General features: G+C 49.2%; 1 protein-coding gene across 2 annotated transcripts; it reads right to left on the reverse strand.

The window, feature by feature from the left end:
- Positions 1-1,885: 1,885 nt before the first annotated feature.
- On the reverse strand, positions 1,886-13,761 carry LOC123367215. 2 transcript variants are annotated; one of them, XM_045011300.1, is made up of 5 exons: positions 13,571-13,761; positions 6,659-6,707; positions 6,359-6,413; positions 5,493-5,594; positions 1,886-3,877 (listed from the first exon to the last, which is right to left on the reverse strand). In XM_045011300.1, exon 5 carries the CDS (start codon positions 3,523-3,525, stop codon positions 2,356-2,358), a length of 1,170 nt encoding a protein of 389 aa, XP_044867235.1. In that variant the 5' UTR covers positions 3,526-3,877; positions 5,493-5,594; positions 6,359-6,413; positions 6,659-6,707; positions 13,571-13,761; the 3' UTR covers positions 1,886-2,355. Both variants share the same exon structure in this region, with proteins under 2 accessions (XP_044867235.1, XP_044867236.1).
- Positions 13,762-15,335: the final 1,574 nt, after the last annotated feature.

Consider the following 15,335-nt stretch of genomic DNA (forward strand, 5'->3'; position numbering starts at 1 on the left):
TAATTGCCTTCTATGAGGAGATAACTGGCTCTGTGGATGAGGGGAAAGCTGTGGACGTGTTATTCCTTGACTTTAGCAAAGCTTTTGATACGGTCTCCCACAGTATTCTTGCCAGCAAGTTAAAGAAGTCTGAGCTGGATGAATGGACTATAAGCTGGATAGAAAGCTGGCTAGATCGTCGGGCTCAACGGGTAGTGATCAATGGCTCCATGTCTAGTTGGCAGCTGGTTTCAAGCGACGTGCCCAAAGGGTCGGTCCTGGGGCCGGTTTTGTTCAATACCTTCATTAATGATCTGGAGGATGGCATGGACTGCACCCTCAGCAAGTTTGCAGATGACAGTAAACTGGGAGGAGTGGTAGATACACTGGAGGATAGGGATAGGACACAGAGGGACCTAGACAAATTAGAGGACTGAGCCAAAAGAAACCTGATGAGGTTCAACAAGGACAAGTGCAGAGTCCTGCACTTAGGATGGAAGAATCCCATGCACTGCTACAGACTAGGGACCAAGTGGCTAGGCAGCAGTTCTGCAGAAAAGGACCTAGGGGTTACAGTGGATGAGAAGCTGGATATGAGTCAACAGTGTGCCCTTGTTGCCAAGAAGGCTAACGGCATTTTGGCCTTTATAAGTAGGGTCTTTCCAGCCCTCCTTTCTTTTAGACCCCCCGAGGATATAGCAGCCACCAGTATTCTGAACAAAGCATCATATTTTCCCCAAATCTTCATCAGTTTTCTGAATGAAGCATCATACTTTTCCCAAACACAAGACTATGGGGAAGCTGTGACGAGCTTATGGTGTAGGGAGAATGGTTTGTCAGTCCTTATTTTTTTATTCACAACCACTAGAGCGCGTGCTCCGGGTTTGTGAATATGAGCATTTTCGCACACACAGTTTTCTCAGGGCTTGGTGTGGTGGTGGCCGCTGATGAACTGGAGTTGTGTTTGTGGTTGGTTCTCAAAGGCTTTGATAAAGGCATCGTCGAGCTGTTGAGAGATTTTCAGAAAAGAAACAGTGTAAGCCCCCCACTGCTTGTTTTTAGATTTATGCAACCCCGTGGTTCCTAACCCATTACACCCCATCATCAGCCGTCACTTCTTAATCATTCATTTACCTGAGTGATGTCTTTTCCATTCACCTTGTCCTCCGGTGACTCCCCCTAGCTGCGTTAGCCTTTCTCCTCTAGAGGAGCAGACAATGAGAGGTGGTCACGCTCATTGGGGTGCCTCACGAGGGTTTGGGTTTCGGGTTCCAGCGTATCCATCAACAGCTGAGTCAAAGGGCCCTCGTCGCAACTCTCGCTGATGTAGCGCTTTTCCCACACAAGTCCAAAGCCTCGGGGCTAAAACAAAGTCTGACGTTCTCACGGGGGTGGTGAAGGAGTCCATGTCTCCATGATCTCCAGAGCACGTGTTCTGGGTAAAAGAGGGCCTCTTCTGCCTCGGTGCTGGGACTTATGGGGTGATGGTACTGCACTCTGACTGCAGAGGGCACTGGGAGGAGTTCTTAGAGGGGTCACAGGACCCGCTCCTGGGGGGGTCACCCCGCCCTGGAACACCCCCGATTGGTCAAACCTGCTCTCAGGGCTGTCCTATGCAGCCAAAACCCATCGTGATTGGTAGAGGGCAGTGGGAGGAGTTCTTAGAGGGGTCACACGAACCACTTCTGGAGGGTCACCCTGGCCCAGAACACCCCCTGATTGGTCAAATCTCCTCTCGGGGCGGGCCTACGGGGGTGAAACCCATCCTGATTGGTAGAGGGCAGTGGGAGGAGTTCTTAGAGGGGTCACATGACACACTTTGCTTCCGTTCATGTGTCCGCCATGGGTGGGACTTCCAGTGACAGGTGGTTGGGGCTTAAGGGGTCAAGGAGCGGGTTTTGAGGGGTCAAGGGGAGGGTTTAGTGTTTTATTGATGGTAGGGCCCTTATACTACTACCAGACACCCTTGGAGGCCCTTGCTTTCCCAAGGGGTGGCTTTGTAAATTTAGCATCAGGTGTTCTTGAACGAGAGTCCTTGGACATTTGGGACTTTACTTTGTTTTGAAGCTTAGTGCAGGTTTTCTTGAGGCACATTAACATCCGTTTGAGAATTGGAACTTTGCTCCTTGAAGGGGATGATGTCCTAGCTCTAGAGGCCTTTGGTGACTTTGGGGGAGAACCGTCAGGACTCCCAGTTGTTTTCTCCCCAGCTTGCGAAAGCTCTGTTGTACTTGTAGCAATGGACACCATCTTTGGTTGCTTACTGGGAGCTGTTTTCCCCATTCCATCCTGCGTCTTTCTCCTGTCTGCTGGAAGGAGCCACACCACTGGCATCTTTTTGTGGTTGGATGATGCTGAGGAGTCTCCTGGAGTCCATCACTGTGGAATTCCATGGGATCTTCCGGGCAAGTCAGCACCTGCAGGGCCAGCTGGTCTCTTCCGTCGAAGCTTACTGCAGTTCTTGCAGACTCTAATTGGCAGCTGATCCCTGAAGAGCTTCGAATTCACAGTTCCATCAAGCCCATGTGGATCCATGTCGTCTCCAAGACCATGCAGCTCAGCAGATGTCTCCTCCTGAGTTTTCTTATCCTTCATCTTTCCTGGATATGTCTTTCGGCACTGCTGGCAGAATGAGACCTGGCCCGCCAAGGGGCGGGAGCTGCTCAACCTTTCCATCAGGTGCTTCAGCTGCAGGTCGTGTGCAGCCTGCCCAGCAAGGAGAGAGTCAAGGGTGGATCTTGTTAGCTGCTTAGAGCCTGGGGCCTCTGGAGCAACCTGGTGGCTTTGGGTCCTGGGATGATCTGCCCTGCCCTCACCTGCCTGTGCCCCTGGCCCCAGACAAGAGCCTTCTCCCAAGAGAACCTTCCTCTCCATGTGCAGCTCCAGCTTCTCTTCAGTCCCTTTGGTGCCGCTTACACTGGTAAGGGGCTTTCTCAACTCGCTCCTATAAAGGTGAAGTGTGTCTGTGAGCGTCTTCTCTGCTATTGCCGTCTCTCTCACGAGGGGAGCATCTCTGTGCGACTCTCTCACCATCTTTGGGAACGCCTCCATTTGGATCTCTGAGCATTTCTGAGCAATGTGATCCTGCAGCTTGACCACCACCGTGGGCACAAGCCTGGCCAGGATGGCATCAGGGGATGCCATGATCCTGTGGGCCTTTTGAGGCAGGGGTCCAGAGGGGCAGACACATGACTCCTGGATTGCCTGTGCACGCTGAGGGCTGGTGTTGGATCTGAGGGGCTCCAGGACCTTTGCTGGAAATCCACATTTGGGCCAATCTGTGTCTAATATCAATTGCTGCTTGGTGTCCCGTTCACCCAGCAATGGCTCCCCCAGGATGGGGGTTTGTGGAGCTGGAGGCAGAAGAGCTGTGTGGGGTTTCTGGGGGGTGAGGGGTAAGCCCTGCTCATGCTGGCGTCTCTTTGTGTGCACGTGACAGTCCAGTTCCTCCAGGACTTCACAGCTTAGGAAATGGACCCTGCTCATGTTGAACTTAACCCTGGGGTCTCTGTCCGGTGGGCGCAGAGCAGGGATGTTAGGGATCATCTTGGCCAGCGACTCTGTGTATGGGGTAGGAGCCCCTAGTTGACTTTGCAGATGCTTCTGGCGGATGTTGAAGTCTAAGCCACGGACTGACGTCTGGTCCAGACCTATGGTCTGCTCTCCCCGGTCTCATCTGCTGTAGGCAGGAGGCCTGGTGAGAGGCTGGGCTTGGATGGGATGAGCGGATCCTTCCCAGCCCCCGACAGGCATGATCTCCCTTGTGTGGCAGAGGGGCTCTGATTGAATCATGGCGGCTTCTCTCAGGGAAAAGAAGCAGTGATTCCAGAGGGCAGAGGTGGTAGATTCCCTAGAGGAGTAGGAGAACTGGCTCATGGCAGATGTCGACACACTCGGCCTGTGGGAAAGAGCAGACAGGGACAGATGGGACATGGCTCTGCTGAGCAAAGGCAGGGCTTGGGCACAGCCTTCTAACAGTAGTGCAGTGGGGCAGTGCCTAGGCATGCATTGCACACCACACCCCGACACAAGGACATCAGCTGGGTAACGAAGGACTGAGAGGGGGAGCTGGCACTCATTTTATCTAGAACGATAACCCCTTCATCACACGCACATGTGCAGCACCTAGCACGATTGGGCCTTGAGCATGATCGGGGATCTACTGCTATTTTAATAGACTGATTAGCTAACAACAATTGGTTTGGGGGAGGAAGATGTGAGCATGTGGGTGTAACCCTTGCCAGAGGATGTTGTGAAGGCCAAGACTATAAACTATAAAAGGAATTAGATAAATTCATCAATGGCTATTAGCTAAGGTGGGCAGGGATGGTGTCCCTAGTCTCTGTTTGTCTGAAGCTGGGAATGGGCGACAGGGGATGGATCATTTGATGATTCCCTGTTCTGGCCATTCCCTCTGCTGCACTGGCATTGGCCAGTTTTGGAAGACAGGATACTGGGCTAGATGAACCTTTGTCTGACCCAGTCTGGCTGTTCTTATGTTCTTACATTCTAACCCACTGGAAAACTGTCCTGTTCTAATGGCTGATACCCTAGAGGCTAACAACTTACTTTTGCTCCCAGTTAATGGAGTTTCTCCGGTGGTGGAGGTCTGTGCTATGGTCCTGAAAGTCCTGGCTGATGACTCGTGTTTAGGGTGTATCACGTGGTGTCCCACTCACTGCTTGTCTGGTGCCTACTCTGGGGATGGGATTAGCTCTCGGTGTCAATGCCCCTTCCAATTGTCGCACGTGGTCACTGTCACTCCCACAATGACCCAGACAGTTTTCCTGTTCACTGCCCTGCCGGTCCATGCCATGCCCTCGGGGGCTGGTAGGGAAACCTGGGCCCACACTTCACACTGGGCTCCAGGCCAGGGACCCTCAACCCAGCAGTTCTGGGCTTTCCTCTCCCAGCCTGGACTGCTTCCTACTACTCCTGGTTCCCCTCCTTGCTCTGGGTGCACCAGCTCCAAACACTCCCCCCTCTTCCCAGGGAGGGGCTGCCCTTTCCCAGCCGCAGCCCCTGTCTCTTGCCAGCTTCCTGGCTTTATAGGCCCCATCTGTTCCTGCCAGCTGAGCCTGCTTGGAATCAATTCCCTGCTCCCCGGCTCTTCCTGCAGGTGCACCCTGTGGAGTTCATGGGCCTGCCTGGCCACCTGAGCCCCTTCCAGGGCTGTGTGGGGTGGACACCCCCTCGCAGGGTGTCATTGGATTGCTTTTTCTTTGAAACACAGCACGGGCAGGTTCTAGACAGTCGTCTGCTGGCAGATATTGCCCTACAGAAGGATTTGATCCTACTCACAACCCCAACTTGTAGTCTCTGCATTTAATTTCTGATCATCCCTCACCTCACTTTCACTGGTATCTCACCTTGGAAGCTAAAGCCTCTTAGTGGCTTTTTCCCTGTTATTTTAGGATCCTGGAGTGTCTGCTTTTCCCTGCTCCCTCCTCTCTACATTCACTCTCCCCTCCCACCCAGACCCCAGTCTGGTGCACCCTGGTCAGTTGCCTTACGGTATCAGAACTTCATCCAGGTGTCTGGCCACGTATTGTAGCCTCTTCTCAACCAGTCTGAGGCACTGAGCCAAGCCGAACTTCTCCGGCTGCACAGGGCAGCTGTGGAACAGAGAGAGCAGATAGCTGAGTTCAGGCCCTGCCCTCAGGCCCTGTTTTACCCAGAGGGGAGGCACCGAAAGGCTCCCTGTCCCATTCTCCACTGAGGCAGCCTCCTCCTCTGCAATACCCGGGCCTTGGATGTTCTGGTTTGGGGTTAGCTGGATTGTTAGGTGAGCACTGTCTAGTGCTGAGGAGGTATCCTACTGGCAGTGTGTGTGTCATGTCCCGCCCACGGAAGCTAATCAACATATAGGATAACAGCCTACTATAGCTGCCAACTAATACAGCTACCTCTTCAGCTCTAAGGGGTGTTTTATGCTGCAGAGCTGAAGGTCCAGGGTTCAAATCCTGCTGGGGGACTGGAGAAGGGGCCGTGACACAAGTGCTGCTGGATCCCTTTCACCCTACTCACTGTACCAGAAAGGCCAGCCTTCCTCCTGATCTGTCCACCTCACCTGCACGGGGCTGCTCCCAGAAAACATTTTCTCCCCCTCTTGGGAGGGGAGGATGGTCCAGTCCAGTTGACACAATCTACCCCCCACCACCACTGCCCCAGGTTAAATGAACTGTGTGATGCGTGGGGGTGGATTAGAGATGGCAACTTCTGCTGGGTGGGAATGAATTGCATGAGTCTAAAGGAGAAGAGTTCCTTGTGTGGTACATAGGTCGGGGCAGGGGAGGGATTACTCGGGTGGGGATGAATTGCATGACACTAAAGGAGAGGACTGACCCACTGCAGATTCATGGAGGGGGGCATTGCTTACCATGTCTCTAGGGATGCACCAGCCTCCTCCAGCTCTTCCTCACAGCACCCAAAAGCTGCCAGAAGTGAGACATAAAGGAGACATTGAGCTGCATGGGCACTCGTTGCTTCCTAGCACCCTAAAGCCCCAGATTTCAGGGGCAGCCTGTGAACGGAGCCCCAGCCAGTGCCTCTGCACGACTCTGGGCACGACTGTGCCTTCGCAGGAAGAGGGGAGGCAGGTGGGGGAATAGACCCTATTTCTCTGCTTTGCATGGGGCCTGAGTCTGCCACCGCAGCTGTGGGGTCAGGGGCTGCTTACCTTTTGGTTTCTGCTTTTTCTTTCTGTGTCTCCTCTTCCTCCGAAGAGCCTGCCACACACAGAGAAAGCAGCAGGGTTAGAAGAGAACTCCTCAATAAACCTGAGCGAACAATGAGCCAGAGGTGATTGCCATGTGGGGCCAGGGGGAAGTTTTTCTTTGTGGAAGAGTATTGCACTATGAGGCCTCCTGGGTAGGCATTGTGCTTTCCTGTGATGCAGACAATGTAGGGCACACAGCACAACCCATAACAGGGGTCACTGGAACAATCCAGGGGTTGGAGAAACAGGGATTGCTGGTACCCGGAGCCTGCAGAGTTTATAAGCATTGAAGGAGAGAGCCTGCAAAGTTCTCTCTCCTGCAGAGATGACAAAACTCTGCAGGTTTTAGGATTGCAGGGTATGCAACTAACCCCAGATACCATGCACGGAATTCAGACCTTGGGGAAGAAATCCAACCTCTGGACAACAGTGTTTCCTAGATACATATTTAGGGAATGCATGATATCGGGGTTTTATCTGCATGCATTTGGGATGGCCATGCTACTCCTGAGTGGTGAAGCCATGAATGGGTTATGCAAATGCACCCAAACAAGTGCTGATATAACCCCAATATCATCCTTAAACGGCAGCTCTTTTACACCAAACAACAACAACAACAGTTTGGCATGAGTTCAGCCCACTTGCCTGGGAGCTGCAAAGTTTCTTGAAGGTAAACCGCACTGCTTGCAGCTTAACTAGCCAGGTATTCCTTTCACAGGCTAGATCTTTCTCGCCTGGGCTCAGCCCCTGTCCCCCTCCCGCACAGTTTAGTTCCTTTATTTCTCCAGGTGTTTTCAGCAGTCTTCCTTTTGGGGCAGCGAGGTGGTGGAGAAGAGCCTAGATTAACTCCCTTCCAAGCCTTAAATAGGATTTGGCTATGACAGGAATCCTTTGTCTCCCAGTTTGACCCCTCACTCCCTCCTAGTGGAAAAATACCGCCAGTCCCAAATGATGTCCATCTGAGGGAACTGAGATTGTTTAGTCCGCAGAAGAGAAGAATTGGGGGGGGGGATTTGATAGCCGCTTTCAACTACCTGAAAGGGGGTTCCAAAGAGGATGGATCTAGTCTGTTCTCAGTGGTGGCAGATGACAGAACAAGGAGCAATTGTCTCAAGTTGAATGGGGGAGGTCTAGGTTGGATATTAGGAAAAAACTTTTTCACTAGGAGGGTGGTGAAGCACTGGAATGGGTTACCTAGGGAGCTGGTGGAATCTCCTTCCTTAGAGGTTTTTAAGGGCAGGCTTGACAAAGCCCTGGCTGGGATGATTTAGTTGGGAATTGGTCCTGCTTTGAGCAGGGGGTTGGACTAGATACCTCCTGAGGTCCCTTCCAACCCTGGCCTTCTATGATTCTATGAGGTGACATGATCACATGACGCTGCAGTGTCAAAGCAGCATCCCAGGAAACTTCTCAGGAAGGAGGAAGATTAGTATCTTCCAAGTCCTATCGTCCTTCCTAATGGCCCGTCCAGGCTGATTGCCCACTGTTTGGGGGCATTCCCCCGGTGCAAGCACTTTTGTAATTGATAGAGAGCCCATATTCCTTGCTTCAGATACAGAAATGATACATCCATACAGATAGGATAATCCCATTCAGTAAATCAGAACCTTTCCAATGATATCTCACATAACCCATCTTGCATAAAACATACCTTAGTTATGCCATATTCATAGAACAATATTTATATGAAGAATATGGGGTGTAATGTCATAGGGGTGAAGAAGCATGTGGACAGGGGCGATCCAGTGGATATAGTGTATCTGAACTTTCAGAAAGCCTTTAACAAGTTCTCCCATCAAAGGTTCTTAAGCAAAGTAAGTTGTCATGGGATAAGAGGGAAGGTCTTCACATGGACCAGTAACTGGTTTAAAGATAGGAAACCAAAGGTAGGAATAAATGGTGAGTTTATGAAGAGAGATAAATAGCAAGGTCCCCCAAGGATCTGTACTGGGACCAGAGTTGATCTAGAAAAGTGGGGAAACAGTGAAGTGGCCAGATTTGCAGATGATACAAAACTAAAGATCGTGAAATCCAAATCTGAATAGGCCCTCCTTGTTCCCAGATGTATAACTCTGTGTTGGGCTGTGTGAAAATGCATTTTGTTTGAATGGGCCCCATTTGCCAAACCAACTCTCCAGAACTCTCTGTATGACTGCCCTGTCCTCATCGTTATTTACCATTCTGCCAATCTTTGTGTCATCAGTACATTTTTATCAGCAGCAATTTTGTATTTACTTCCAAGTCATTGAAAAAATGTTGAATAGCCTCCGACCTAGTACTGATCCCTGCAGAGCCCCATTAGAAAAACCCACATTCGAGGAGCCCTTTGACAATTACTTTTTAAGATCTGTCAGTTAGCCATTAGCCTGTTCTCAATCCCTTTAACCTGTGCTCCATTGATATTGTATAGTGCTGATTTTTAATCCAAATGTCCTGCGGTACTTGTGTGCATAAACAGGGGAATCTCAAGTTGGAGGAGAGAGGTTATTTTACCTCTGTATTTGGCACTGGTGCAACCAGTGCTGGAATCCTGTGTCCAGTTCTGGTGTCTAACATTCAGGAAGGATGTTGATAAATTGCAAAGGGTTCCGAGAAGAGCCATAAGAATGATTAAAGGATTAGAAAACATGCCTTGTAGTGATAGACTTTAGGAGCTCAGTCAATGTCGCTTAAAGAGGTTAAGGGTGGTTTGAGGAAAAGTCTATAAATACCTACCCGGGGAAGAAACAATTACAAATGGGCTCTTCAATCTAGCAGAGAAAGGTCTAACATGGTCCAATGGCTGGAAGTTGAAACTAGACAAATTCAGACTGGAAAGAAGGCGTCCATTTTTAACAGTGAGAGGAATTAACCATTGGAACAATTGACCAAGGTCATGGTGGATTGATTCTCCATCACTGGCAATTTTTAAAATCAAGATTGGACATTTTAATAAAAGGTATGCAGTAGGCATTATTGTGTGGAAGTTCTTTGGCCTGCGTTAGACAGGAGGTCAGACTAGAAGATCCCAATGGGCCCATCTTGCCTTGGAATCTATGAAAAAAAACACGTTACACAAGTCTAAGTTTGTCACATCTATGTTTGACATGGCCCATTTTCCATAAAACATTGTTAACCTGCTTTAAATATATTCCTGTCCTTTAATTCTTTATTGATTGATTCCCATATCAGTTTGATCCGAGCCTGCTGATTGAAAAATACTTATGTTTGGTTCCTGCATTCAGCTGGCATCAATCCAGCTTTTCTATCTCTCTAGGAGTCTCACTTACCTCAGATCTGGCGAGCCTCAGCACAGCATAAAAGACTACAAAGAGCAGATAGAGGAGGAGTGAACTAATTTCCCTGGGCTCAGGCACTAAGACACTCTCAACACAGGCACTCTCAAAGCAGCAACAAGTACCCAGGCTACACCTGAGGGCAGGTTGCTGCTCTGGCATCAGGCAGGCGCTGATGTCATCTCTAGGTCACAATGGGGTTGCCCTCCTGCAATCTCCCTCTAGTCTGTGAGGTGTCAATGCTGTACTTAGATCAGGAGATGGGATGGGGCAACTGCCCAAGTGGGATGAGCTCATAATAAGGCAGGAGAGAGGGCATCAGGTTTCCCAGGAAAACCCTGGGTCTTTTCTGAGCTCTATGACTCTCAAGCCCTTAGGCAAGGGACATGTTTTCCCTACTTGTGGGAACTCCTAAAACCCTTGTGACTGAGGCAGAATCTCCCAGCCTGAAGTGAGAAGCAGCCCTGAAGTGATTCTCTAGTGCTACCAGTGCAGAAAAACGTTCATGGTATCGCCAGCCCAAGCATTCCAACACCATGAGCTGGGCCCCACCAAAATCATGAGATTGGCTTCAAAATAATGAGATCGTCAAAAAACATTCATCTGGGGACCTCTTCATTTGCCTTCTGGTATCTGAGCCGCTAGGGTGCACTCAATTCATGTTCTCCAGCTTCTCTTTGCAACCATGAGGGCTTAAAATTGGCTAACAAATAAAATAAAATAAAATAAAATAAAGAGCAGAGATTCTCAGATAAATCACTTGACTCCAGCAGTGGGCACTTTAAGAAAAGCACCCTATATCATAATATAATAAAGAGCCCTAACTCTTATCTAACATGTTCAATCAGTAGATTTCAAAGCACGTTACAAAGGAGGTCTGTAGCATTAGCCCCCTTTTCGAGATGGGAAAATGAGGCACAGAGAAGAGCAGTGACTTGCCTAAGGTCACCCAGGAAGACAATAGCAGAGCCAGGACTAGCACTTAATCTCCTGAGTTCCATCTAGTGCTCTATCCACTAGGCCACAATGCATTTGAAGTAAGGGGTCATAGTCAATACATTCCTATAGCAGTTATTTTGGGCTCTTCCAATACCATTGTTATTGAAGTTACACATGTTGACCTGTGGTCTGTGCTGGTACAAGGGCATCCTTGTTAAAATGAATTTCTCACAGCAGGTTGCATCTGAGTTCTTGTTAGGCCTGAACACAAGTTAACTGGACCATGTCTCTGATGTCCCCACGGGAAAGTTTAAAAGCCACTGAAGGCCTTGCAGTGCACTGACATACGGGGATTTTCAGAAAGCCTTTGACAAGGTCCCTCAGCAAAGGCTCTTAAGCAAAATAAGCTGTACTGGGATCAGAGGAAGGGTCCTCTCATGGATCAGTAACTGGCTGAACCATAGGAAACAAAGCGTAGGAATACTGCATGCAGATGTGGTCTCCCCATCTCAAAAACGATATCTTGGAATTGGAAAAGGTTCAGAAAAGGGCAACAAAAATGATTAGGGGTGTGGAACAGCTTGCATAGGAGGAGAGATTAATAAGACTGGGACTTTTCATCTTAGAAAAGACAACTACAGGGGATATGATAGAGGTCTACAAAATCATGATTTGTGTGGAAAAAGTAAATAAAAAAGTGTTATTTACTCCTTCTCACAACAGAAGAACTAGGGGTCACCATATGAAATGAATAGGCAGCAGGTAGAAAAGAAACAAAAGGAAGTATTTCTTCACACAATGCACAGTCAACTCCTTGCCAAAGAATGTTGGGAAGGCCAAGACTATAAGAGGATTCAAAAAAGAACTAGATAATTTCATGAAAGATAGGTCCATCAATGGCTATTAGCCAAGATGGGCAGGGATGCCCCACCATGCTCTGAGGGTCTCTAGGTTCTGTTTACCAGAAATTGGAAATGGATGACAGAGGATGGATCACTTGATGATTCCCTGTTCTGGTGATTCCTTCTGAAACACCGGGCATTGGCCACTGTCGGAAGACCGGATACTGGGCCAGATGGACCTTTGGTCTGACCCAGTGTGGCCATTCTTATGTTACAGCTGTTCAGCCTCCTTGATACCTGTGATGTCATAATCCTGCTCAGTTCTCCAGTCTTCCATGGAGTCTGGATGGAAAGACAGGGTAGATGTCACCTAGTGAGCAGGGCCTGTGAGAGCAACCGGTGTTCAGGCAGAGAGGGGCTCCCGGGAGAGCAGAGTCAGGGCTCCATTAAAGAGCCAGAGACAAGGGCCTGGCCCACCAAACTTTGATTACACCCGTACCCGTAATAATTCCATTGTATTGCAGGGACAGTGAGCAGGTTCAGTCTGTTCTGACAGCGGAACTCCCACCTGTGGAGAACACCACAAATATGCAAATTGGGACAGTTGGGGATGCCAGTAGCCTGAGTTGCTTTGATGTGGAGGAAAGACACCACAGTGTAGTAAAGCTGCTCAGACTAAACAAAAAAAATCCTTCTGTTGATAAGACGACAATCTGTGGGTTAACTAAGACGCCTCATAAATTGAAACATGCTCTTATCATTACTGCAATACAGCACATACCAGTCAAAGAAAAATAACAGTATCTAACATACAGATTTCTTCAGTACTGAAAGGTACATGGGCCACTAATCCTATCCATTGAAAGCATGCGCTGCTTAATTGGCATTTATGTCCTCACACCCTCTTGAGCTGACCAAGCAGCAAGCACTCTGTTCTTTGAATAGGCTGGGATCCTTCTTCTGGCAGTTATCTGCTTGCTGCAGGTAGCCAAAGCAGGCCTGCGAACATCAGCCCTCGGGGAAGAGATCTTCAGCGCCCTTCCAATATGGCTGTCTCTCTCTGGGGCTGGCTGAACTGGCGGAACTGGAGGTTCAAATCAAGTCTCTGGAGTACATCCATAGCAGGGATCGGTCATCAGTGCTATGTTTAGATGGAGTTGAGGCATCAGCCTTTTATAATCTCTTGCCAAAAGATTAGGCACATTGTTCATTTTTACAGTTCTTGGTAATAGCAGCACATTAGATACAAAAATTACCATTAGCAATAACAACAAATTCATTGCAAGTGTCCATTTACAATAATTTTTGCTATGCCACACCTTTGGCTCAATACCGTTGGGGTTTGAGGAACCCCAACTGACCAAACCCAAAGATCTGTCCTGGATTCCCCCTTTCTCCCCACACCTCTTGCCTGCCCTCTCCCTGGCTGGCTGGGAGGCCAGGGACCCGGAAAGCTTGTGGCTTTGGGTGGGAGCTGGGAGGGTTTGTTCAGCTTCCCCCAGCGGAGGGAAATAACTGGCCAGAGCCGGCTTAGTGCCAGGGGTGCCAGGAACCCTGGGACCATGAGGGAGAGCCCTGGCATTTCGAGCACTAGCCGGTGGTCGGAGCAGTAAGGAACAACCAATGAATGGAGCCACGAGCTCTGTCTGTGGCCCTGTCTCTCTCTGTGGATGTGCCCCGTCAGCCCAACAGGGCCTGGTCAGAACAGGGGGCCTCGGGCCCTCCCACCCTCCCTTCCATGGGGCTGTGTCCAGGCAAGCTCTGCTGAGAGCGCAGGACGGCTTGGGGCTGGGGGTGGTTGGGGAGGGTCCTCCTACCATCCTGCTTCTCCAGAAGAAGCTGTGCTGAGTCACCATGGCCACCCAGATGAACAGGACCAGAAGGATGCAGGTGTATATCACCCAGGAGCTGTCCCAGCAGGCACAGAACCAGCTCTGCATGATCCCCACTCCAGCGTCAAACATGCTGGGAAGGATGGTCTGGACGCGCACTGGGGGTGGAGATGCTACACTCCCTGCTGCTGCGGTGGCTGGATCTCTCCTGAGGGGCTGTTTGGTCCAGTGACGCATCATAAAGGGCCAGGACCAGGCAGGTCCTGACATCACAAAAGGACTGCAGGCATCAGAGGTGGGCAAGACCCAGGCTCCCTGCAGTCACTCCCCAGCACCCCATGAAGGTACTTAGAGACTGTGATTGAGTCACCCCGTAACCTTCTCTTCATTAAGCAAAAGAGATTGAGCTCCTGAGTCTCTCACTAGGCGGCAGGGTTTCTAACCTTTGAATCAGTCTTGAGGCTTTTTTCTGACTTCTCTTTCATTGATAACATCCTTCTGGAAGGGCATTCACCAGCATAAGCCCTTGGAGAATGGCATTAAATTGGAGTAACACCACAGTGAATAAGGCAGGCGCTGTGAGGCTCTGGATGGGACTGGTCCCCAGACCGGGTGTCTGTCTGTCAACATCCACCGGCCAATGTCAGAAGACGAGATACTGAGCTAGATGGACCTTTGGTCTGACCCAATATGGCCGTTCTTATGTGCCACCATCTTCCACCCTGGCACTGTTCAATTTAGAGACAGGGAGAGGAGAATTTTCAGAAGAAAATCTGATTAAGCAATTCTCTGCTCAGTATGACTAAGGATATCTCCATTTACTGTACACATTCACACAACATTGCCCATGCTTGCATTTTATCAGGAGATTGGCGACATTTGATGCAAAGCCTCAGCTGCTGGAGTAACGTGATTATATGAGACTCTCAGCTTCCATGACAACAATAAGTAAGTTTCGGGCATTCATGGTTGTTCAGAAAAGAAAAAATGTGACCCAAGTGCATCCTAAAGATTGAAAACCCAGAAGGTGAATAAACAGAATTCAAATTTATTTTTTTTAATCATGGTTTTGGAACCAATCTCTCGATTTTTATGGGACCTGACTCAAGATTTTTGCACTCTGGAGGGTCATAATACTGAAATTATATAGTACAAACTGTTCTGTTTGCAACACATTTGTGACCTCTTGATTTGATTTAAAGTACATGTTAGGGATGTTAAGTATCAGAGGGGTAACCATGTTAGTCTGGATCTGTAAAAGCAGCAAAGAATCCTGTGGCACCTTATAGACTAACAGACGTTTTGCAGCATGAGCTTTCGTGGGTGAATACCCACTTCGTCGGATGCAAGTCCCAATAGTGCTTGGATGTCCTTACAAATCAAACATCTATCGTGAAGATGGGTCGATGACTAATTAGCATATCCTCACTTCTTCATATCACCGGGGACAGAAGAACCAGCCATCCATCACCATAATTTTATCCCCATGGATGGGAATCTAGCCCTTGTTGCCAGGACTAATCACCTGAAGTTATGATAATGTGAAACCAATATGAATTGGAAACCAGTGATTATTCAGTAAATAGATTGTTCCCATGCAATGTAAAACCTGCCCTATTGCTTCAGTGTCCAGACATTCTGGTGACGAGGGCCATATAACTACAGTACCCAAACAACATGAAACCTACACGATTGCTTCAAATTCCACCCAGGAGTGGTGCCAGAGTTTCTGGCACCCTAGGCAGAATTC

The sequence above is a fragment of the Mauremys mutica genome, chromosome 3, assembly GCF_020497125.1.
Source record: "Mauremys mutica isolate MM-2020 ecotype Southern chromosome 3, ASM2049712v1, whole genome shotgun sequence".
NCBI lineage: Eukaryota > Metazoa > Chordata > Testudines > Geoemydidae > Mauremys > Mauremys mutica.

What these genes read in the sequence shown, in the direction of transcription:
- LOC123367215 (XM_045011300.1), bottom strand. Translation starts at nt 3,525, where the DNA reads ATGATCCCTAACATCCCTGCTCTGCGCCCACCGGACAGAGACCCCAGG.